This window comes from Stegastes partitus, unplaced genomic scaffold, assembly GCF_000690725.1.
Source record: "Stegastes partitus isolate 25-593 unplaced genomic scaffold, Stegastes_partitus-1.0.2 Scaffold443, whole genome shotgun sequence".
Classification (NCBI taxonomy): domain Eukaryota; kingdom Metazoa; phylum Chordata; class Actinopteri; family Pomacentridae; genus Stegastes; species Stegastes partitus.
In genome coordinates, this window is record NW_007578174.1 from 231,466 (window position 1) to 257,758 (window position 26,293).

The 26,293-nt window shown below is 43.6% G+C and overlaps 1 protein-coding gene across 1 annotated transcript in view; it reads right to left on the reverse strand.

Moving 5' to 3' along the window:
• The window catches only part of sh2d3ca (SH2 domain containing 3Ca), a 60,860-nt gene that overhangs the window by 7,188 nt on the left and 27,379 nt on the right, over nt 1-26,293 (reverse strand). Inside the window, exons 5-9 of the mRNA XM_008286232.1 lie at nt 5,949-6,077; nt 3,739-3,888; nt 1,664-1,941; nt 636-763; nt 181-553 (exon numbers count right to left, since the gene is read on the reverse strand). Coding sequence (XP_008284454.1) covers nt 181-553; nt 636-763; nt 1,664-1,941; nt 3,739-3,888; nt 5,949-6,077 — 1,058 coding nt within the window. The remainder of the gene's footprint in view (nt 1-180; nt 554-635; nt 764-1,663; nt 1,942-3,738; nt 3,889-5,948; nt 6,078-26,293) is intronic.

A 26,293-nucleotide genomic window follows, 5' to 3' on the forward strand; every position in this document is an offset into this window, starting at 1 on the left:
TTCTTTTTATATTTACTACACCCACCAGTCTGACTCAACCTCAAGTCCAGCTTCCAGCAACTTACAACACAATAAACCATCCGCATGTTTGGTCGTATTTCTGCACCTACTGGACAGCAATTAATCAGAGGTGTCCTTTGGAAGCTACATGAAATACAGGTTTGGAAGTGCGTTTCATACCTGGATGGCCTGAATGAGGAAGCCGTCTCCACTTGTGGGGCGCTGAACATCCCCTCTCCTTCCTCTCTCGCTCCCTCCTCCCTCCCTTCCTCCACTCGCAACCGCTCTACGTAGCTCTTAGCCGGGGGTTTGGGAGGCCCGGAGGGGCAAGGTCTGAGGTCACAGTAGCTCCCTGCTGTTTCTGAGGAATGCGATTGGTAGCCGGGATGATGGGCGGGCGAGGAGTGAGCCGAGTGAGAGGTGTGAGCGGGGAACTCTGCGGGGTTGTTGCTGGCCGAGGGGCTGAGCTGAGGGTCGCTGGAGCGCCGCATCACGGGGGAGGGAGGGACGACGGCCAGGACACGTCCGCCTGAGTGGGCTCTCTGCCTGGTGACTGGAGAAGAAGCAGCCTTAAAATCTCTGAAGAGTGTGATTTTGTGTTGGTGTGTCTGAGCCCATGTATCTCCGGCACTTACTGGCACTGTACGCAGGAGACAGTGGAGTCTCTCCAACAGGTGACAAGGGGCAGCGGTACTCCTGAATCTGGTCCATGCTCATCGCACAGTTCCGCATTGCGTCTTTGTGGTGGTGGATGGTGGACGGGCTGCAAAAAAAACAGCAGATTTACAGTGTTAAAAATCTTTGAGTCTGGATTTAAAGTGTGTCAGGATGCTGAAGGGAACCTCACAAAGCAGGAGTGGTGCGATTAGGGATGTAAAGGTTGATCATTTCAGAGTGAGAGAAGAGGGAGACTTTTAATGTGACTGTCATGGTGAACACATAATTCGTGTTATTTTTAAACTAAAGCCATGTTTGGGATTTAGAAGCAGGAGCAGAAACATGTAGTACAGGGAAAATATTGAGAAAACAAATGCTCAGCTAATATATTTTTTTTAAACTAATTAACACTGGGAGCTGTGCTCACCAATCATCCCCAAATATTTTCTCCTTCCATCCTTGCTTTCTGAAGCCCAGTGTGTCCTTGGCATTGATTTTGTCCTCTGCTCATTTCCATTTTATAATCTCTATGAGGCACAGCATTTATTTCCACTGTACACAACACATTTCTCTGCTCCTCCTTTCAATGTCGACTCAATTTCAAGTTTCAAACGGCCTCGTCCCGTTTGAAACTTGAGCGATCCGGTGAACGAGTCATTTTGCGACTTGACTTGAGGACTTGATGCTCATCACTACTGGGGGAGGAGGTGCTAATGGTGTCTGTGAAGTGAGGGGGGGGACTGCAGGAATGTGGGAGGTAGGTGCACTAGTTCAGTGCTCAACAACAACACACACAGACACACACACAACCTGCAGTCGGCCACAGGTTCCGGCTCTGGTTCTGCCACTGGTGTCTCAACTGGACTGGGACTGTCTGAGTCGCTAATCATGTGTACGACATAAAGCGACAATGAAACAGCGATAAATTGCTTGAAGACTGCAGGAATAGAAATGTCAGGTTATGTTTTAGGAACTGCAGCTCCGCTCATCTCCTCTCCTGGCTCACCTGTGAGGTATCATCTTCTCCGTGGTCAGCCCGTCGGTCATGGTGACGCTCCTCCTCTTGATGTACGCCCCCCTCTGGCTGGATGGCGAGTAGGCCGAGCCCTGCTTGCTGTTGGAGAGGGCGAAGGTGGCCTCCAGGTAGCGCAGCGGGAGAGTTCTGCTGACTGGACAGTAGATGTGGACAGCGCTGGACTGGGAGACCGGCTTGCGTTGGCCCACGTAAAACCGCACCAGCTCCTGAACCGAGTCGAAGCTATCGGCCTCCAGCACGTACTGCACCTGGAGACGGAGATGCAACAGAATGTAATAAAGACATATTGACTGTACTTTGAGGAAATTGGAGGAAATAAGCTCTCTTTGTTGTGTGTGGAATTTCTTGGAGTGAGGAGCAAAAAAAAATAAAAAATCCTGCTGTTTTCTTTTAAATTCTGTGCTTAAAAACCCACAGCGTAGTGATCTGCTTCAAACACATAGAGAAGAAACAGACTCGTCGACATGCAGCGTAGGAATTAAAAGCTTGGAGGCAGCGAGTAGCGGCGGCGGCACAGCTGGTCACCGCCATACACCTGCACCAAATTAGCCTCCACGTTGTAATTATCTCAATCATTAGCGGCAACAAGAGAAAATAGGGCTTTTTTAAATGGACGGGACTTGGCAGGTATAAGTAAAAAGACATTCAGATGTATAGGCACAGATCTTGTGCTGGTTTCAAAGAGCCTATTGAAGTGAAACAGGAAGGAGGAGACTTAACTAGACGGACTAATAGCATTAATGACGGCCAGATTCCATTCGAGGATGTTCTCAATGGGAGACGTTGTTAATGGTATTAATTAAACCTGCTTTTCCTGAGAAAACTGATGAGCTCCTTTGGTTTCATTCACACTCTATCACCTGAGCATTCGTGTACATTGTAGAGACGTATGCCACACTTTTGTTTTAAGTTATGGATCACATGGAGCATCATTCTCGCCCGCCGACCTACGACCTGCACCTTCATCCAGCTGCACAACCGTTTGTTTACACGAGTGAGGAGGGCCGACTGTCTGGAAACTCCACAGCCAAATGCAACGGCCGATTACCCCGTCGGACCATTACGTGAATGATAGTGAGGCATTTCAGTTTGATGGTTGGCCGCATTTATTGGAAGAAGGAGTCTGCAGACGAGGAGCTAAATCAAATCGAAGACGAGACTCCGAGAACGGAGGCAGAGAGACAACAAGACATTTTAAAAAACGACAGCAGGAGTCTGGGAAACTGGTGGTTAGCGATGTGCGGTTACAGAAAGTCAGTGTGCAATAGGTTGGGCTGCGACTTCCCCTAAACAAACATGAACTAGACAGTTTAGATGTGCAGTAATCTAAATCTATCATACATCACTCTGCACCCAATTTATATGTGACAAGTAGCAACAGGCACCGGCAGGAGAGTCAAAGAGGATCACAGAAAAACACGGTCTGTCTATAGTAATCCTATAATATAATCCTTTAATAGGCTATCTCTGTGATCGCACACCAAGGAGACATGACAGATGTAGTTTTAGATGTTTTAGTTTTTAGTAGCTGAACGCTCAGCTCCTGTTACAACGAGGGAAAAGTTGCTCACAGTGCCGGATATCTGGTTTGCTACGACCTCGGAGGTAAAGTTACGCACAGAACCACGCATGGAAACAAACAAAAGCTTTTTTGGCATCTGAAAATTTAAAACGAATCCGGCGCCCTTGTGTTTCCAAAACTCTCCGTTTTTCCTGTTTACGTGTCAATAATTCAGACGGAGTTTCTGAAAATCTTCACCCTTGATGCCGTTTTCCTTTTTTTATGACCTACATTTGGACAAAAGGCCAAAACACATAGAAAAAAGCTAAAAAAGATCAGTTTATGTGTTAACAAGGCAGCTGGTTTCTGTTCTGGCATCAAGTAAAGCAGAGCAAGCGGACCAACAGTAGCAGTAAATCATCCTGGACTGCGCTTTCTGCCTACAGAATATCAAGTAAATCCATAACAACAAAGGTTTAACAAGGTAAAAGGCCTCAAATGTGAGCAAATCAAACCTAATAGGCTTCAAAAGATGAATACGCACCTTAGTCTCATTGGATTTGACCAGGACTTTACTGATCTTGAAGTGCAACACCTCGTTATCCCATCGACAGGTCAGAACGTAGTCGCCCACGCTGGTCAGAGAGTCCCGGACGAGGAAGTCTCCGTTACGCAAAACCAGAGTCTCCGACACCTGGACAGAGACAACATGCATGTGGTTTAACGGTACAAACTAAGAGGAAATAAAAGCTCCCAGCATACAGAGCAAACTTCTGAGCCACAGCCTGCGTGCGAACATTTTGCTTCTGACACTTTTGACTGTTGAATAATTGAATTTAGAGAATCGTGATTATTTATAACAATGCCTCAGGACAGTTTGTGTTGCTGAACAAACACAACTCTCTCCCTCACTGCCAAACTGTCTCGGCGACACGCAGTTTGAATTGGCAGTGATGGATAAAAACGCCAGAGACAATGGCTGTAATGACTTTCTAAAGACACACTTTATGGAGTTCAGCACTATTGTAAAAATGAAACTTGTTTTGAATTTATCGACAAAACAAGCAATCCAGAAAAGCAATGTCCCGTTCATTGTCAGTGGAACAGCTTCGGGCTGTACATCTTGCTGATACCAAACACTGCAGATGCGTCTCTGGTTTCTGCGAGAAGAGAGATCACAAATATTGATGTAATAGCCGAGGAGTAAAAGAGAAACATATCTCACACGGCGCAGCATCCCTTTTGAAAGCACCTGCAAAGAGGCTGCCGTTGAAAGCAGAAGGTGTGCAGAGCTTTAAATTCATTCAACTCAGGAAACCAGGCATGAAATATGCAATGCAACACAGCCCAAGGTAAACAGTGTCACAGACCAGCAGGAGGCAGCAGATACACAGATCAAACGCTCGAAACAAGTGCAGCATCGTCTTATCTCGCTCATTTTCAAACATGATTCTGTTGAGGTGAGTTTCTTTTCTTTTCTATTTTTTTATCTGATCCCTCGCTGCATTTAAGAATAAATCATGTTTTATGCTGACAGTTTGGTGGGAAAAGTATATAAAATAATATGACTAAAGGCAAACCTTCATTGGGCCATTCACCTGTGAGCGTATTAAAGTCTTAACTTCAAAAGGAAGATGAGAGGAACAGAAGGAAAGACAGGGATCAGGAAGGAGGATGGGATTTAAGAAAGCTAACGTACAGTAGCGGCCCACAGGGTGCGAGTGAGATCTAGTCACTAAGTATTGTTTTGGTTACCAGAGGGGGGGACCGGGGGTTTCCCCAAGTTTACACTGGGGCGAACCCATGAATAAATGAATATTTTATGTAAATTAAAAGAGGAAAGACTCACAGATGGCTGATTTGAATCCTTGTCTGTGTTTATGTGCGTGTGAAAGAGAGACAGAGGTTGATCGGGCGACAGAGCCGTCTATGAACAAGTGCCCTCCACATGTGCATGGAGAGAGAGTGTGTGTGTGTGTGTGTGTGTGTGTGTCTCTGCGTCTTAGTCACCAGCTGTGAAATTCAATTGCGTACATCAGCAACACACGCAGCTGTCTGTTTGGCAGAGTTTCCCCTCCTTCTTGAACGCTAAAGCAATTTCTACTGAGCTGTGACAGATGATGGGATTCATTAATCAGTGTCATTCTGTGTGTAAAGCATTTAAACTGTGCTTTCAAAGCCAGAGATGTTGGCCAAGCGATCGCTCAACTAATGCTGCCGGTTGACAACCGCGTCAAGCCGCACAAAAACGCCACCGTGTTTGTGTGTTTGTCTCGTTGAGTTGTGGCTTTTTTAATACGTACGATGAAACGTGGGAGGTTGAAATACAAACTGCAGCAACAGTACGTCTTTATTTATTTAAAATTTATTTCACCGCAACAAGGACTGAGAGTCTGTGAAGTTTTTCATTCATATCTTAGTGTATTTCTTGATAAAAACTGGATTGTTTCTAATGCCGACAAGTGAACAATTAGGTTTTAGTTAATTATAAAAACACATTTGAGCAGATTTAATCAAAAAACAGTGTAAACTAGAGCGGATATTTTCATCTCTGGCAGTAACAGTTAAGCCAACAAATACTGAAAACCCAAAGTGGGGTTTGAAAATCGCTTGGTCTGTTGATTTTCAGTAATCAGTGACAGAGAAAACTAGCGCATATCATCTCATCTGTGAGCATCTACCCATCTGTTCCATCCATTCAGGACTTCCAGTGTTATTCTAGTGTTACTGTGCATGACTGGATGGCGCTCATACCTCTCTGGGTATGTGTCCATGGTACCAGCCATGGCTCCTGATGTCAGCGGGGCTCAGTTTCAGCTCCTCCTCCAGCTCCTTACGAAGTTTCTCGGGGGGAGACTCCAGCAGATACTTCTCCTTGGAGAACTGATGTGAGGCAAACAAGAGGAGACAACAACGGGGGTGAATTTGTGCATCCGATTCATCACGCGCAGCTGCGTATTTGTATAGACGCGATCTATATATATAACTTTTATTTATTCAGATAAATCCTCTTGTGATTTATTTACAAAGGAGATTTGTGGACATGCGTACATGTATAACTGCATGATACAGATCATCCTACTAGTACAATGATGTAGAATGGGTGTACGGTGCAACAGAACGTCTCTCACATGCATGCACACAAACACACACCTGTGTTACAGAAGGCAACACTGCAGGGAAGCGTCACTGCGTGCTGCCTTCCACACAAACATGCACCCACTCAGTGAGCCGCACACACACACACACACACACACACACACACACACACACACATGCACGCACACACACCCACATACCAGAAACAATCCAATCGACCCTGACCTGATTACTAAGAGGAAGAAATCATCATGAGCAAGCTCTTATTGTTCTGTGTGCTGCAGAGACCCAGCTTTAGCCTTTAAGTGTGGCCACTCAGGACGACTTGTATTAATGCCAAATACACACTCACACACATTAACACACCAGATACACAAACAAATAGATATGTATAAATATATATTTGCTCTTGAGCTGTGCGTAAGTGATTATTGAGACCTAGAAGCTCCAGAAAGAAACCTGAGAAATGACAAGCTCTTGATTTATCTTGCATTTGTCCACGTGGTAACACAATTCATTAAGAACTCGACATTTTGCATCAGCTACTAAACACAGTGTCTATTCAAGCACTCAATTTGCTTAGGTAAGGAAGAAAAATGGGAAATCCCACAACGGGACGCCGATGTTTTGCGAAGACACTGATGACTGCGAAAAAAGCCCGAGTTCAGACAAACAACCTAAGATGATTAAAACAGAGGCCGCACATACGCAGATGCGAGCGCTAACACAAATATGCACAAAACAGAGAAATCCACACAGGAATAAACAGCGAAAGGAAATCATCTCGACTCTGCCAATATGAAGAGAAATGAGACTGGAGACCAAAATAAACAGTAAACAGCCTTGTCGCTAAGGCTGGTCCCGTCGCTGCTCCTAATATTTTCCCTCTATCAGCTCCTCTCTCTCTCTCTTTGTTTTTGGGGTCAATGTTTTTCTCTCAGTTATATTTTTTTCCCTCTCGCCCGTAGTTTCTCTCTTCAATCCCCACGATTGAAAAAAGTTTCCGACTTTGCCGAGAGTTTTGTAGCAGACCGAGGGGCGAGGAGACGGGAAGCCGGTGATGATGTGTGTGCACAAAGTGTGTTTCTGCCTCCCCGTGTGAGCCTGCGAGTGTGATACGATGAACCAAACATTCGATCTTATCGTCTCCAGGTCACCGGCAGATGAAATTATTAACTTCCTCCACTCCTCGCTCCTCTCCCACCTCTTTTCCGCCTCTCTTCTCCAATCCTCCCGGGAAGATGGGAGGAATATCACCGCCGAGGCTCACTCTCCCAGATTAGATTTGAGGTGTCTGTGTGTGTGTGCGCGAAGGGGAGAAGAGGCCAATAAAAGAGCAGAGGGGTCAAGTGTGCAGTTATTGCTTTTCCTTGTCTCCGTGGAAACCCAAGAGGGGGCCTGCCGCTGAACTCGTGCTTCGACAATGGAGGTGGTGCGTACGTGTGTGTGTGCGTACATATGAAGGGTTATGAAGGCAAATTGAAATGTCAACAGGCCTCTATTTATGATGCGGTTCATGGAATAGGCCGACATCGGAGGGGACACGCTGACAGAAAGACCGAGAAATGCACCGACGATAAAAAAAAGTGGTTTGACAAGGACGCGCAAAGACACGGAAATGATCGACTCTCTGTGCGGTAATGTATGAATAAAGAATAAAGAGTGTCCCGCGCACACACTAGCAGCCATCTGTCTAAATCATCCTATGTTAATATCGCAGCGGAATTCATCTTTGTGCACCTTCATCTTTGTGAACCCCTTTTGTGTTGTGAGTGCTTGCTTCGGTGGAACAACACAACTACAGACAATACTGGGGGGTGGGGGGGATGAGTTGCAAGAGCTCAGGAAGGGTGAGAATAAAGAGCAGAAAATTCTATTTAGGAACAACGTGGTACCTGATGACAAAAGGGAAAGACACAAAGGAAATGAGGACAATGGAAGACACTGACGAAGCCCAGTATGATATTACTGCTACAGTTACAATGACTGGGAGTCACTGTGCCACTGAGTCCTTGGCTGCCGTCGCAAAGTGGCACCGTGGGCCCGTCGGTGTGAAAAGAAGAGTACAGTCGCAGCACATCCGCTGAATGTGTGCTTCTGCTACTAATATTAATAGTAATTCTTCTGCCGCTCTTAGTCCTACTCATCTTAACACTTGTATTTATTATATTATATGCAGATGTCACATTTATTACATGCTTGGATTACTGTTCGCACCACTACAACCACGATATAGCCACTATCACTGCTATCAGTAATGCGACTCAAGCTGCTGCTGCAATTAGCATCCCACTTCTTTTACTATTTCTACTGTTCCTACAAACACAATGACTGAATCTACTTTGACTGTTAGCATTATAAAGGCTACTACTCTGACTTCAGTTAACACGAAAGACAACAGAAATGGCTGGAAGTCATTGGCTGTGACCGTCCAGCAGTGAGATGGTCTCACAAGAGCCTCTAAGAATGATCGGTGTCTCCTGATGCCGTTGGAGCAGTTAGCAACACGTTCATGTGCACACAGAGATGAAATTCTGAGCAACAAAAGATCAAGACTTTGCAATTTTCCAAATGTTGTTGCTGTCTGCAATGGTGGAAGTTTATTGTGCAAAAACCTTGTTCGTTGATGGTGTCATGATGCTGTAGCTTGTTTTGGAACAGATTTTATTCAAGGAGTTGTTAAAGAATTACGAAAAACGAGTTCATTTGAAAAACAGATAACTCCATTTTTGTAGATGTTCAGAAAACTTTTTTTGTTGTTGTTTGCTTGAGATAAAATCAATCAAACTGAAGTTGAGTGGATTTGACTCAGTAAAAATGACAAAAATAGGGATAACTTATTGATATAGTCTCAGGTAGATGATAGAAAAGTGGGTTTTCTGAATGTTTGTGAAGATGGAATTATCTGTTTTTGCAAATGAACTCTTCACTTGTATCCATAAACAGCCTCTGGGCCCCAAAAGCCAACATGCAAGTTACATACATTCTTTCCAGCAGCCAGCAGGGGGCGACTCCTCTGGTCGCAAAAAGAATTGCATAGAAGTCTATAAGAAGACGGCCCTACTTTTACCTCGATTTGTTGCCTCAATAAACATTCTTCAAATCTTCAAACCAGTAGTTTCAAGTCTCCTTCAGTGCAGCATAATGCATGTTAAGCACATTATGGTCGCATTTAGAGTGAAATAGATAACAAGGCGGAGTGTGTTTTACTGCCTTGTGACTGACAGGTCACTGCTGCATCTTCTAGAACAAGAGTCAACAAATCGATAGGTGACGTCACAGAGGATACGTCCATCTTTTATATACAATCTGTGCTTATACAGTCGTGACTCGATAATCCGACACTAAATGTAAAACCTTCTTTTGTGTCGGACAGCAAGATGGAGGTGGCGATACAAGGAGGACTTGATGCTTGATGGCTCATTTGTTGTTGATGTTTATAGTTGTTATAATAACTAGTGTGTTATTAGAACACTACGCACCGCTGGATTTCACGCCCAATTGACTGGTGCGCTTGTGCACGGGCCTGTTGGTTGACATCAAAGGTAAATAAATCTGTCAGATTGTTCAGTCAGATAATACGCCATTATCCTTATTTGTGAAGTAAAACGTCATGTCGGAGTCAGAACCCAAGGCTGTCGGTATGTTAAGGGTTTATGGGTTCCGTTCGTTTTTTCCTAAAAACCTGTCGGACAGCAAGGTTTTCAGATTGTTAAGGGTCGGATTATCGAGTCACGACTGTACTTTTAAATACTACACGACTACCAGTAGTTTGTGTCCATGCTTGGTATTATCATGCCTCGTCTTTTCTTTTGTAAATAACTTTCATATCTATGTAGAGAAAAACATTTAAAAGTGCCGTGAAAGTCACTGTTTCTACTACAGCTGCCAACAATAAGTTCTGTTCTGCTCTTATTACTGTAACTGTAACTCCTGCTTTTGTCACGGCTGCTATTTTCCATTTACAGCGCGGCGGCAAAGAAAGAACTCGAGCACAAACGCACACTTTATATAAGCAGCCGTCTCCGTGCCGTGTGGGTCTGGTGGAAGCTTACAAGAATATGAGCCGATTTCATTTGCAGCATGTGTATACAGCGAGCACTGTTTCTTCAATGCAACACAGGCCAGCGAAAACTGTCAGACCAAAGCACCAGAAACCAGTTGAATTATTTGCCAACAGGCGGACGGACAGGAAGGATAACAGAAGCCGACGCGGCGCAGAACAGTCGGAGACAGACAGACAAAACAAGTAGCATGCATAAAGACAAGACATCAGACATTCAGGAAGGCGCAGAGGCAGACTGACAGACAACAGAAACTCATTAATGTAGACAGAGAGGCAGACATGCAGGAAGACAGGTAGCCCATTAGCGGATGAGAGAGTTTAGGCAATTTAGCAGCTGATGCAGGACTTTGCTTCCCCAGGGAGGGTGAGCAGAGGCAAACTGATTGGTGTGTGTGCACAATTACAGTGTGTGTGTGTGGGTGTGCGCTCATCCATCTGTAGGCATGTGTGCATATGTGCGAGTTCTACATGGGTGGCGCTATTAATGGATTGTACTCTGTTTTTTTTGGGATGGAGGAGAAAAAACAAAAAACCCCACCAGGTTGACGAAAAGAGTGAAACTATAAGGGTTAAGGGTTGATGTGCACGTGTGAAAACGAGCTATAGATAACAACACGGTGTGATTCATCACCTTATTTACACCCGACACGCACTCGAGCCTCCGTTCGTGCCAATTAGAGGGTTTTGTCTCATGACATCACCGCACGCTCCCGGAGAGAAAACCGACACCGCGATGATTCGGTAAGAGGGGGAAAAAAAAAATCAACCACCTACAAGGAAAATAAATGAAAGGGATGATAATGGGGAGAAATGCTAAATATATGCACATATTTATACATATATTAGGCGCGCTCACCCTTTTTGGCATGTTGTGTGTGTGTGTGTGTGTTGTTGCGGTTCTTTGGATTTGTTCTGTCTGCGCCGCGCCGAATTGCTTATTTCCTATGTTTATTACTTCGTCCAGTACTTGCTGTGTTAGTTTCAGGTTCCAGCTGTAAAATAAATGAACCTCATTCGATCGCCACTGAAAGTAACCGCTTCCCAACTGCTGCGAGTTTGGTGATGTTAAGTTTATAACAAAATAGAAAAAATACAGCCACAAGTATTTGCAATGTAGAACCCAGTGGGGTAGAGCGTTAACTCTGGCACAGATCAGCATGTTGTTGTTGTTTGCGGTTGAAATAGTTTCTGCGCTAATTCTTGCTGAAGGAGCACAAAGCCAAGTACCTTGAGCAATTCGAAGCAGTGTTACTAAAAAAAAAAAAAAACTCCAAGAGCGAAGGCATCAGTGAGAAATGAAATAGAAAATAACTGCTGACAAGTATATATATATATAAAAAAAAACCTGCTGCGGGGAAAAAAATACAGTCTTTGGCATTTACCAGCATGGATGTAAAGAGAAGAGAAGAGAAACACATTCCAACAAAAAAAAGCACCAACAAAAGATGAATGCATTCTAAACACGCTGCAGCACTTGGATCTGAGCTCATGTCAGAATGCACCTTCTTTCTTTTTCAGCTAGTGGGCTAGCCTCTAACCCTGTTGTCATGGTAACACCCTGAGCTGTGGTGGCGGTGGGGCTTTTTTTTTTTTTTTTGTGAGCGGGATCCCTCCTCCTGCACAGACACACAAACAGACTCGGGAGGTCAGGGGTCCAGTTCCTGAAGAACCTCGCCGGGCCCCGTGTTTCCTCCCTCGTGGGGCGATACAGACCTGGATTATTGCACCAAGACCCTTGAATCCTCATATCTCCCGTTACACACCCCCCCTCCTCGCACACTGGCACGTACACATTATATGGGGGGTTTACGTGTACGTACTTGGCCGATATCACCCCTCTCCAGACTGCTGTAATCCCTCTGTGCCCTCCAGCCTGATTCCCTGTACTACATTCACACCGGCTCTCTTGGGTGCAGGAGTCTTTAAGTCACATGTAAAGTGATACGAGCATTAGAGGGAAGCGTCGGTAACATTAGCCTCCTTTTATTTACTTTTTTTTTTTTCTACCTTGGCAAGGTGAGGGTGGAATTAAATCAAAGCTAATTCAACCGCTTTTGCAATGATGCAATAAAGAAAAATGGATACGACTCGTGCATTCGCTCCAAACAGAAAGTGAAAAAGTGATACTGCACAGTATGAGAGGTTTAAAGTGCAATGTTTAGTGTGTGGTTAAAGAAAGCATTGAAAAGAAGGGACGAATACTGCAAAATACAAAAGAAGGAAACACTGGGTTTATAGTTTAAGTAAAATTCTGTGCAAACACCCCCAAAAATGCAACTGATCAACAGATGGACGGCATTTTTAATTCAACCTAAACTCTACCTGATCCTGCAGCCTGCTTGAACCTTCGTATTTCTGTAGGCGTTAATAATTCAACTCTCATTTACACATATAAACAAACCCTGAATGCAACAATTAGCACTTAAAGAGCCCATTTTATGCACATTTATAGCTTCATATGTTTTCATTTGTTTTATTTTGGGGTCTCTTTGAATATTTTTCTTTACCTTTCTCAACTCTTTGTCTGAAACACTTGATTTTGGCCCCAAGAAAGGAAACTCGTCGTTTATGCAGCGTAACCACGGATCTATCAGTATAGGCAGCGAGATGTAGCTCTAGCAGGAGTGGCTCTAGTGGGAATATAATGGTGGGCTACGAAGCAGCTGCCCATTCTTTGTCTCGGGGGGATGAGAGTAGCTGCTGGGTGGGGGTTTTGCAAATGTGTGACATGGTGATGTAAATAAGTAACAGAAGAAAAGGCTGGACTTCAAACGAGGAAGGAAAGAGTAAATCTCTCTGGTGTGGACTGTGAGGTTTTAAGGTTTGTAGATCTTTAACATGCAAAAATAAAAAAATCTGCTATATGACACTGAAACAGCACATCAAGGGCTCTTTAAGGTAAACATATAGCAGAAGACCCACTGAAATTCAAAACCTAAGAGGAAGTTCTGCAGAAAACTAGTTGTAATCTTTCAGTTTAACATAATAAAAACAACAAACATTTATCTGGACATTATGCAGAAACAATCTCCTACTTAATTAATACGTCTTTGCTATTAGCACACATTAACTTTCCTTCAAACTTTCAAGAAACCTCAGATTAAACATTGGTAACCAGCCCTCCTCTGGCATAAATAGTTAGAACCAGACTATTAGGAGTTCTTTCAACATAATTTATCACACATCTTGCAGAACTTCCAGTCTGACTCTTTAAATTACTTCCACCAGAAAGTCTTTACAAACACCAGATAATAAAGAGGAATCAGCTCAATGCGTCACAGTTGATAGTTGTATCAGCCTCTCTGGGTAACCAGACAGCACAAAGTGTATTTATTAGCTGCTGTTTCCTGACAGTCTTTAAAAAAGAAAGCACCATGCTGCAACACTTCCTCCATCCATTTTACTCTTATAAGGTGAAAAACGCTGTCAGTAATTATCCATCTGCATCCTCTCACTGATTCGTGTTCTGTCTGTGGAGCGGACTTTACAATAAAATCTCACATGATCTCATGTGAAAAAAACTCTGGAACAAAGTTAACAAAATGGGAACCAACAGGGGAATAACAGAGAGATATCAGCACCAGATCCATCCAAAAACCTGACAGTTAAGCAAGAACATTACAGCCACAGAACCGGACGCAGAACCTGATGTTAAAAAGCTATTTATACTTCTCTGTATTAACTCCAGTCTGTTTTGTTTGGCAGTTTGGGATATACCAAGCATCCAAAAAAGAAAAGAGGAAGAAACACGGAGATAAAAATAACGGTGCTGATGTTTCATGTGATCAGACTGTATCAGAGAAGCAGCTAGTTTCCTCAGACGGAGAGTGATGAGCGGTGTGGCGACAGAGAGAGTATGAGACTGATAACAGTGACCTTCTACTGTCATTAGGAATGAGTGTCTCCTGCATGCACACACACACACAGGATGCTCACCTCTGGAGGCAGCTGGATGCTGATATACAGTACATCTCAGAAATATATATATATCTGCGAGCATATAGCCGTGAGCTGTCAGTCAGCGTGGTGTCAGAGCGGAGACCCCCTGTGCTGAGTGACAGCTGGTGGACAGAATATGACATACAACTCGACTCCCACTGAGACTGCAGGAAACTCAGCGCCAGTCCTCGCTGCACGGCTCCGCTCTCTTTCTCAAAACTCCTTCTGCCGTACTTGCTCTCTTTTTTTTTTTAACTTCCCACAGACTTCTCAATTGATCTCTTCACTTTTTTCCCCCACCCTACTTCTGCCTTTTAACTCAATTTCAAAGGCGTGAAGCGACAACATATAGGTGGGAGGTACAGTAATAAGAAGGGCCAACAGAAAGATATTTAGTGCTGTAAAGAGGAACTCGTAATAACACAACTAGAAAAATGTGCAGAGTTTCGGGGGATTTTTTTAATTTTTTTCCCACCCCAAAGTGCCTTTAATCCTCCTCTGAGGCCGCTCGTGCTACCTCCACCAATCAGAGGAAAGGGCAGTCGGAGGGGAACAGCCCTGGGGGAAAGAAAGTCCTCACTTCACTCTCTTCTGCTCATAAAGCTTAATTGCTGTGACAATTGCAAGTGACCTTGACATATCAATATTTTTTATCAACTCTCATGTGAACTCTGGCGGCTGGATTGCAGGAGATTCCGTTTTCGGTTATTTCAGTAGAAACATGGAGCGAAGCAGACATGTCCCTGCCGTCCCCAGTGGAAGCAACGAGAACGAATGCACCCAAAATGTCTCTTATAATCACCTTTTGCACAATTGCACAGCGTGAGCCACAGTTTTTAAACCAGCAAGCGGCGGCGGTCTCGGGGCCTAAAACATGATGCAGGAGTGGGAAAATAAAAGAAGCAGTTCCGTAAATGACCACTAGAGGCTGCTCCAATAGACGCCCATGTTAAAATACCCAACTTTACAGCAGAAATAAACATTTTTACAGCCTCGTACAAAAGGAGTTTTGGTCTCTGTAGCTAGTTTCTCCTTTTATGACCCCTGTACTGAGGGAGAATTTTAATATAACTGCTCCGTTTAAATTGAATTAAAGCTTAAATTTATGCATAATTAACAGCGTGGCCATAGTGAGTGATTGGTGGATGCCATCACAGGACAGTCCATGGCACACACTGTAAATATTACTTTTCTTTTTTGGACAGTTTTTAACATTTTATAGATTAGTTTACAGATAACTAACAAAATCATGCAAAAAAAAAAAAGTATTATTTTACACTTTAACCCTTAAAAAAAGCCAAAACTGTAAATAATGTCGGCATCAAAGTTAAATAAACTACCATTAACTGCAAAATTACACTATTTTTACTACTTAAATCTGATAAAATATAAACATTTTACACAGTTTTTTAACCGTTCTATGTCTATCCACCGCTTTTTTCTGCCGCCCTTCTGCCAGATTGTCAGCCTTTTCGCAGGATTTCTTTCTGCATGGTCCACCTCAGCTCCACTCATGCTCGACCTCTTTGCCCATTCTTGGATTAGCTGGGAGTTAGACGGAGCCGCCGCACTGAGCTTCAAAATCGCCCTTCAGGAAACCAATGGGTCACATCCTGGAGGGTTCATCCATCTTTATATACAGCCTATGCTAAGCACGTCAGGTCGAACCGGGTTGGACGGAGACGAGGCTCCATCAGATCGGTTTGGACAGTAACCTTAAAAGCTCCTTTCCTCTGTTAAAGTAATGTAGATGGAGTGAAGCGTGACTTGAAATCACGCCTGACCCTCGGCGGTGCTTTAACTACTGAACGCCATTATGAAGCTCTGACCTCCCGCCGCGTCTCCAGATACCCTCAATAAAGCAGGAGAGTAAAACCCTGTCAAAACTGATGTAGATGAAGACCACAGCTGTTGTAAAAACATGAATTTTCCTTGAATACATTAATGTAAAATGCTGCCTTCCTCTCAGTAGACCACAGCAGTCTGTCCCTACCTGACTCCGCCATTCATACTTTAATATATCTTCGCCTGTGAATCACTCGTTTCTGGCTGAAATGCCGACTGAAGCACTTCCTCTCGCTGTTTGGCTCTCCCCGCCTCTAATCAACCTGGTCAACTTTGATGAGCAGACATTACTGTCGCCGTGGCGGGGGATAGATGCTGACAATCAGCTGCCTAAAGGGCTGAACGTCCTCTGTGTGGCTGCATGTGTCACTTGCATTATTATTATTATTATTATGCATGCATCCACAGTTTTGACGCTGGTGAATTGAATCGCATCTTTCTGAGCTCATTCATCTCTTTTTTGTTTAAATCTGCTGAGTGTTTGCACATGACAGCGCTGAGGGAAAACAGAGGAGAGTAAGCTAACATCACAGAAATGCAAAAGAGAAAAAACACATAACTTTTTTTTTATTCTCACAAACTTGAACACACAGAGACTCAGATGTAAAGACAGACGAGGTGCTCGTACATGCAAACTCGAGAAGATTTTAATGATGTTTGACTGTTAAGTACGGCTGCACTTTCCTCCCTCGCCTCCTAACCCGTGGTTTCTCTGCTAAACAGGCCTATAGGCGACACACTTCCTCTCCCACACACACACACACACACACACACACACACACACACAGACACACAACAGTGAGGCAAGTAAACATCTATTTCCCAAAAGCATCCGCACAGACACAACCCCCCCTTCCTCCCAATTTTCCCGCCAATAAGAAACACACAACAAACAGAACAACAAAAATAGCATGTACACAGAGAAAGCAAGAGGGATGTACACAGAAATACACAAACACCCGCAGCGCCGCGTGTACACACAGGTAAGGGATGGAGATGACAGCGCGTCGTCGTTTTGCTAAAGATCCCGCTTAGATGTCGAGCTATTAAAGAAGCAGAGCGTTAATGTCACCCAGAGTGCGATACAGACGCTGATTAAAGATTACACAGATTTAATTAGATGTTTCTCCGGATGAAATTAGATGGCTTGGTTGAGCCTTATGCAATTCAGATTAGTTTAATACTTCTGCTAATGACACAGCGATGCAGCCGCACACGGCGCTCCGCTGTGATTGGAAACACCTACAAGTTTAACACAAATGACTACATACAGCGTTCTAGTGCAAAGGCCCACCCAGTGGATGTGGACGACGAGAGGTCTGAGGCGATTAGCTCGAAAGTCCGAATTAGAATCTGAATTTGAGGACAACTGACATCAGAAAAACATCCCATATGGTTATATTGCTTATAATACTTGGAGGATAGAGGCTGTAGTAGAAACCCTCTAACTCCTAAATATTACCGCACGGGTGTGACAGCAGTTATTGATTTTTACATTAAAGCACACAAAAACTCACTTTATGATGTTCGGAAAGCTTCCCGTTGGCATCATATGGTTTATACAGTTCAAAATTTATTACATTTTACACATTAACTACATCGTGCTGACTAGTGCAACATAACTTTGAAGAAATATTGAATATCGTCTCGCTTTCAGCCTAAAACTGAACAAATCGCAAAAATTATTAAACAAATTTCTGTTTTGTGACATGTTGATGTTATGACCACAATTTACATGGTTGACAAAAGGGCGAAAACCTTTTTTTTGGGGACAAAATATGACCCAGTTTTAAACCAGAAATCAAAATCCTGGTTGGTCTTCACTGAGCTGAGTCAAATCTGATCAAATCCAATCAACTGCATTTATACAGCACGTAAAAAAAAAAACCCAAAAACAGCCTGAGTTGACTAAAGTCCTGCACATGCTATCATACTGGTGGCAAACCATTATGCACAAACATCAAGACAATAATTAACTTGTAAAATCAATTACTGAAGCTATATAAAATAGCATAAAATGCTAAAACATGCAAAAGAGGATTGCAAGCTGCAAGATTAATGTGGACAAATAAATCTGAACACATTGTTGACACAAACTTCTCATGAGAAGTACTATGAGATAGATTCTATTTTTTAAACTAAGCCTTCTGACTGCATGTTTACGGCTTAACTGACAAGAAAGAACCTAATATGGACGTTTAGTGGATGTGTTTCAGGTTCTATTGTTGGTTTCGGAAATAACGTCCAACAAAGTTCTAGAAACAGTAGCAACACATGCAAAAAAATAAAACTTTCTTCGGTAACTTTTAAAAATTTCTGCCTATAATTTTCACAACTACTGTATAGAAACAGGACGATAACAGAGATGTGCAGTTAACGGGCCGCAGATGACTGTTATCTGTACGTCTGCAATATGGAGAGGCTCTAATTCGGTAATGAAGGGCTGGCTGGTAGATAAGCACACGCGTTCACACACCCGGCTCTTTACAGCCGACTCAGCAGCCGCCACGCCTATGGATGCTGTTGCCATGGCAACGCCATACTCTGCACGCCCCAGCTGGTGTTTCCCCCCGAGGAAATGTGTCTGTGTGTGAGTGTGTCACAGGGAGAGGTTAATGTGCCCCATGTGTGCTTTGCTCTGTCATGTGCAGCGGCGTGTACCGAGGAGGAAAACATGGCTGGTCGGGAGCACTTATCATGCTTATCCCATCGTATGTGCGATTGCATGCACATGTGCTCGATCTGCTCCTATAGCATGATCCCCGTAATACTTGAGTCATGAGTTTTTCCTGACGGCCAAGCGGTCGGTTGAGTAGTTTCAACCCGGACTGGAGACGCTGCATAAAAAAAGAACCCCACTGAATTAAGATAAGTCTTTAGATCCACTCTTCTGCCAAAAATCTGATCTCACAAGCCACAACAATAGATTAAAAACAAGCCAACGGAGCCACACCAGTGTAAACAGACACTTGAGCATCCCACTCAGTCACACTTTGCTGTTCTCCTGCCATGACTCACGCTTTAAATTTACACACATTACAGCATGTGGTGACCTGCGCTGCTGCCAACATGGCCGCGAGGATTTGGGACGAGTACAACATTTATTAGTCATGTTTCCAGTTCTCAGGTTTGTTTACCGTGCCGTCACCCCGCACAGGAACTCACACAGACGCCATTAAGCCGGCAAGGAGTCGAGGATTTAGTCCGACTTCAATGAATGTTTAATCTGAGCTTTGACTCTATGGCTGGGATGTAAGTCGGCATCGAGTTCTGCTGCTTTGTTTCTGTCTAGTTGGCATGTCTGCTATGGAAATATCACAAGCAGTCACCTCTGGGGGGAAATATACTTGCAGAACATGTAAATAGTGCACCCCAGGGTGGACCAGTGCACGCCTAAATCACTATTATGTGTGGCTACAGGTGCAACAGAGGCCACACCCAGTCACATCTGGGCAAAATAAAAGGCTTAATTAGAACCTACACGCAACATAACTCAAGATGTTTGCTGGCCCCAAGCGGCGCAGCTAAACCCTCGTCCCCAATCTCTCCTGGCCGGCCCAAGCTCAGAGTTAATCACAGAGAATGGAGGATTTGCTGTTTAATCACTGCCTTTCTGCCTGCTTTTCTGCGGCCCTCCATCACTGCGGTGCAATTTATAGACAGCTCAAACGTCCACGCCGGTCTGACTCATCTCGCGGCTCTCCTTCACTGCGCCACCGCTTCTTCATCAGGTTTCACTTTCTCCACCGACCACGCTTTAGGCAAACACTGCAGCCCTTCTTCCTGCGCCTCTTTCTCTTTGACATGCTGTGCTCTGTATTTGAACACTGAACTGTTTTTGTTGTTGTTGTTGTTGTTGTTGTTTTGCTGGTACACCTCCTCCCCGTGATGCATCCGCCGAGGAGAGCTGGGAAGGATGGAGATAAGAAAACCCGGCGAGGGAGGTCAGTTGTCTCATTTCCTCTTTCCAACAAGCATCATAAGTCTATCTCACCGCTTCTCTCTTAATGTCTGCTTTATTATCCTGCCAAACTCTCTCCATTAGCTCGTCCTCCTCCGCCTCCTCTGCTCCTCTCCTCGCACCTGAAACTCCCCCTCCATCCCTCGTCTCCCGAGTTAATCTTCACAGTCACTCTTTCCACCTCTCCACTGCTGGTTCACCTCCATCCATCCCTCCTCCTTCCCGCTCTAACCTGCCATCCCTCAACCACACATCATATCGTTCCCCCTCTCCGTGCACTTTCCCCTTCGCCGATCCGCTCAGCCGGCTTGTCGGTGTGTAGTTGTTTGCGCGCGAGTGCAGAAGCATCGCCTTGTTCCATCAGCAAAAAAAACAAGAGACGGAAAGCGATGCATCAGGAGGCGGAGAGGAGGGAAGGGAATAAGATGCTTTAACCCGACATTCCTCGTGCACAGGTACACCAGCTTCATTTGAGTTTCTAATTGGGTTTCTATGGCAACCACATCTAATCTACCTGTTAAGAAAAAAACCTCAGTGACACGTTAAAGGTAAGAAGGGGCGGTACAGTGTTCCCCGATTTCACACAACTGACTTCCATGTATAGCTAAACTCTCCTTTATGTTTTCAAAGAAGTATATTTTCTCCCCCGAAAGGTCAAACTGTGTCGTAGCAGGAAAAACAAAAAGTCGTTGTTCTCAACATCAAAATCTCACTTCACTCTCACTATACGGTTATATCTTAGGCCACAACGCTTTAGTGCATGTTTTCATACATATTTAATGTCTTTAATAATAAAATACTGTATGTTTTTAATGTGGACCCCAGGAAGCCTGGCTGCGCTCTAGGGCACAGCTAATGGAGATCCAACATACGGAAAGCACTTGGTAGGTTTAGGAAATGATCATGACTTGGGTTAAAATACAACCTTTTCACCACATGTTTGACTTTTCCTGCATTTTCTGCATAGACTGTATAAAAGATGGACGTAGCTACCGTGACGTCACCCGTTGGTTTCTGCACTGAGAAAATGAAGCCAGGGTTTTGTTACTTCCTGGTTGACATCTTGGATTTTTGGAGCCAGTGACGCAAAAATCGTCGGAGGGGGGCGGAGCCATAGGAGCAGCGATTGGTCAGACGGATTGAGAGGCGGGCCCTCTCTGCCCGCCCACATTTACCGCCTTCTGCTCGCTTCGTCTGCATCGTCGCTGCTGACTGTCAATCAAGCCAGCCACGCCCCTTGCCCCGCAAAATGGTGATGATTTTTTAAAAATTCAGTATTGATTTATTTTCAGATTGACCACCTGATCTCTGAATTTGACTTGAAAACTAATAAGAAAAAAATCCTGAGCTGGAGGAATGCAGTATTTCATGATCTGTGATCACTTCTTTTCCAGTTCAAGTCTATGGGAGCCAGGGCTTTTTGGAGCCAGGACTAACGGACGTAGTGATACAGCAGGTTTTTGACACTTCCAGGTTGGCTTCATTTTTCGGCGCCGGTTGCTACGTCCATCTTTTATACAGTCTATGATTTTCTGGCTTATCAGGATGCCGAAACTTGTCCCATCTAATAGGTATAAGATTGTTTGGCTGGAAAGGAGCAATAAAATACTTAGAGAGAAATATATTTGTGATCACAACCAAGTGCAAAAAGCACTTTTTTCTCAAAATGTAATGCAAATATATAGGAACATAGATTTTCATACGCAGCCATAGCAGGGCTGTTCTCCAGCACTGACGCAGCACTTTGTAGAATGGTCTGACTGCACTTCATCATTCTGCCATAGGTGGAAAAAAAACACTCTGGCTTGTTTGTGTTCTTTATAATCAATCATAGTTGTCTTGCATGGAGCTATGAACAGAATACAGTGTTAACTCCAAAGAGTGACAGTGGAACAGTTTTGCACACAGCAAAGAAATAAAAACGTCAAAAACACAAAAGAAAATGATCCAAAATGTAAAATGTATGGTTGTTGTTTCCATAATGAGGGAGGAAAATGATAACACATAGATAGCCAAAGGGTGAAATGTGCGACCAATGGCAGGCGTATACCCACAATCTACACTGAGTGAGACGTACAAATGTGCATAAATCGTCACTGTGGTTCTCACTTTTTTTCTTCCCTTTAACCGACACCTCACATCGTCTTTGTCTCTCTGCTCCATTCGCTGAAAATTTATTCACCACTTGTTTATTTGTCGCTATTACTCCGAGATCAGGTTTATATAAAATCCCAATATTCTTCTATTAAACCCCCCGTTTTAATTAGTCGTCTTCGATTTCCCCTCTGTTTCACCCCAGGCTAAGAATATTGTCTATTTGTCTTTAATTGACACATTAGCAGTTAGTATCTATGACAACCACGACCAGCTGGGGACAGCTGAAAGATGCTCTGGGCAGTTTATTCACCCTGCTGGAAATACAAATCTAATCTTTAATTTTGGCAGCTCGGAGGAGGGCTCCTGATTGGTGGAGCAGAGAGCCGGGAGAATCGTGAATGTCAGCAAACTGTAAGTATTGCTTCAAAATATGACCTCATTATGACAAATATGCTAATTATTTTGTGGTAAATCAGTGTCCAGTGACAATAAAAACAACAACTCTGCTCTGCTTCAGTGTTCTTCTTTCCCAGAAGACACAACTGGCCACACACACACACACACACACACACACACACACACACACACACACACATACAATCTTCCCTGAGGGCCTCGCCACTCGCCATCATCCTCCTTTCTCCGGGCTTTACCATTAATGGCTAATTTGCTGGCTTTTGGGGGTAAAAGGTCACCCCACTGATGGATGGAAGGTCTCAGGACTCATCAATACTAACTGCCCTCTCTTAACACACACACACACACACAAAACACACATGTATTGGTCTATAGGTGCAGACATGCGTGCATGAATTTAAACATATATCGCAGCCTGCACACATGTGCACCGACGCCCACACAGGCACACGCATCTATTCCTTATTTGTCATTTAACCGGGAGCCAGCACCATTACCATCCACGCTAGGACCATCTATCTTGACAGTGACAGGTGTGAAGGGAAAACCACAAACCCACAATGCATTTCTGCGATGCAGTTAAACAGGAAAGGGACAAAAAAGGAAGGATGCAGCAGCTGAAGGACAGAGAGGCAAAGAGGACAGATGGGGGTTGGTGGCGAGGGACGTCCTCGTTTAGTTAATATTTATTCGCTAAAAACACATAATGCTGATGATGAACCGGTGAGCTGTTTGTGATAAATGCATCTGTCCTGCATTTGGGTCAACACATCTGCACAATCATCCTTTTAGGGTATAGCATCTGGGTTAGGTAGCCAACACAAGTAAAGCTGTTAAAAAGGAAAAAACTCACACACAGGATTCCTTGTAAAAACAACAACAACAACAAAACCCATCGGATTTTTACATACATCTGTGAAATCGTTTTGGCCGATTGCCATTTCCGATACAGATACATGTACATATATTTTCCACCTAATTTCAGAGAACCTGGGGTCCCTCCTGTAGTGGAATTAACATATTATTATGTCTACTCTCTCAGAATCAGAATCAGATTTATAGCCAGGTATAGTTTGCACAATACGAGGAATTTTTTCTAGTGAGTTGGTGTAACAGTAAATGTACACAGTGAGGAGCAATGTACAGGATAAAAATATAAAAACAACTGTAGAAGTGCAAAGCAGAAGCAAAAGATATTCTGCAGTGAAGAATTAAGTTTAAATAAGAACCATATAACTGTAGTCATTTACAAGAATTTACAGGAGTGCAGGGTGTGGAGGTGCAACATGACCAGTAACAGTGAGGATAATGTGATGGTGAGCATCTTTCATGCACACATAAAATGCAATGCTTTTCAAATGTACACATTTTCTGGGCAAGATAAGAAAACGACTCCAACTTATATGTAAATAAAAAACATGTCATTTATTTTTTTGTGACATTTTTAACTCAAACTGTGACCTTCTTCCTGCACAGTGTTGAGCATTGGTGAGCGTCATCTTATCCTCCAACCAATGTTCGTTTTAGGCTTTTTTAGGTAGAAATTTTATTTGATTTTCTTTGTCAGCTGATACCAATGATCGCACGACATCAGGAAAATGGTTCAGATTTCTAAAGCTGGATCAACAGCCAAAAATTAACCACTATAAGCAAATCTCTCTACACAAAATTATGTTCACATACAGCTAGTCTGACTCACTGGATGTACACTGAGGGTATAAGTCTGACTGACCGTGCATTTCATATGCCTTACTCCTCCCGTTCCACTATCTGTGTCTTACCATTTTTAAAATGTCTCAACAACCTCCAGGCTAACAACCTACCACACTAAAAATGTAAAATTTTATCTCGTATTGAGATTGTGCAGTGAGGCAGCACAGCCAGTTATTTTCTGTCACTATTGTGAGTGAACACCAGCACTGCATCCTTAACGTAGCTCCAGCCAAGACGACTGTGCAAAACGATCATGATGGTGGTCCTGGTGAAGCCCGACTGGTCTGGGTTCTAACACGACTAAAACTCATTTGCAGTTAGTTTTAGGAAAACATATCTTCTGCTGGATTACATTTGTTCAAGACGCATCACAAATATGCTTGAAATCTACATGTCTATGCCTTTATTGTCGCTCGTTTCAGTTGACTAATCGTGCATTTGATAGGGTGGACCTCATCACCCTGGCAACCCAGAAAATGGAGGAGAAGCTTCCAATGTATGTAGTAAAAGGTTTGTAGTGAAAGGGTCACGTTTAATCCATACCATGATATTCATTTAATCCTATCTTGGTAACTTCTGTGCCTAAACTTAACCAAGCTCTAACATGTAGTGAAAGTGTGAGTCAATTTTCCTAAACCTAACCGTGTAGTTTTGGTGTCTTAAATCTAAAATCTGAACTGACTGACAGTAAACAAAAGAAAGACAAAAAATAATGGCCCCACATATGGTGTTGACCAAAATGGAAATGAGCATGTCATATAGCTGCATATGAATTTTGTGGAAACTGTGTCAAAGAAACACAACAAATCTTCTCCACCGTTTGAAAAGGGGACGTTACCATCCGGCTGAGGAAACGGAAAGCCAAACTCAGCACCCCCCAAACTGCTAGCACTAGCGTTAGCATTAGCAGCCAAGCTCGCTAACAAGTCTCTTGTGGCAACGTTCAAATCCCAACAGCAGATGCTCTGTTTGCCTTTTCAGTCATTACTCAGTTTGTGACAGCAACCGGTTCTGTAACGGGTTGTCATTCAAAAGTCTTTATACAACTGTATATGCAGCCAGTTATCACCTAATATACCCCAGACCTGAACATCCGCCGTTAAATCAACGTTATTTGCTCGTTTGTCATAAAGTTTTGGCTCGTTGCTGCGCTGTAATATTACTTGTGTCGATGCTGCGTGTCAACAATGACTGTGGCTGAAGCTGCAGCCTCGTTACCAAGGAGACACACACATATGGTGACACAGCATCTATTTAATTAATCAATGACTGACAGCAGAGGATTAATCAGCGATGCAAGCTGAAACACAGCCAAGAGACACGGGCACATGTCTGACAAAAACAAGCGCACTCTCAATGTGAAATACTTTTTTTTCTCTTATCGTTATTCACCACTTCAGTGTCGCTTATGATTGAAAATACCACCACATTCATTAGCATAAAGGGATTAGGCTCCACTTTAAGCTTTAAACAAAACTCAAATGAGATCAAATGATGATTCACTGCCCTCAAAAGAAGCTTCTCTCTGCATCTACTGCATGTAAGAAAACTGCTCCCTTTCTTACAGTAAAAAGAAGCACCACACTTTGTCTAAAATGTGTTCCAAGTCACGGGACAAACTCTTACTTTTATCAGTCCATTGCTTGTGAAGCGGTTTGACAGACGGCCTTTTTTTCATGTCGCGCTTCCCGATGGACATTTTTTTTCTCAAATCCCTGCATGAATCTTCTTCTGAGAGGGTAAGGAATGGTTTGACATTTTGGAAAGCGTGGCATTTATTCGGTTTCTTTCTGAGCATCAGATAAGATCTTTAACAGCGCTTTCATGTTTGTCTGTTTAAAAACTGAGCCCTATACAGCCTCGTACAGAATCCTCTAGCTGCATCACGGTGGCATCCTCGTCCCTGCTGTGTCAGTACACACACACATAAATTTTGCCAAGTCACAGTACAAACACTGACCT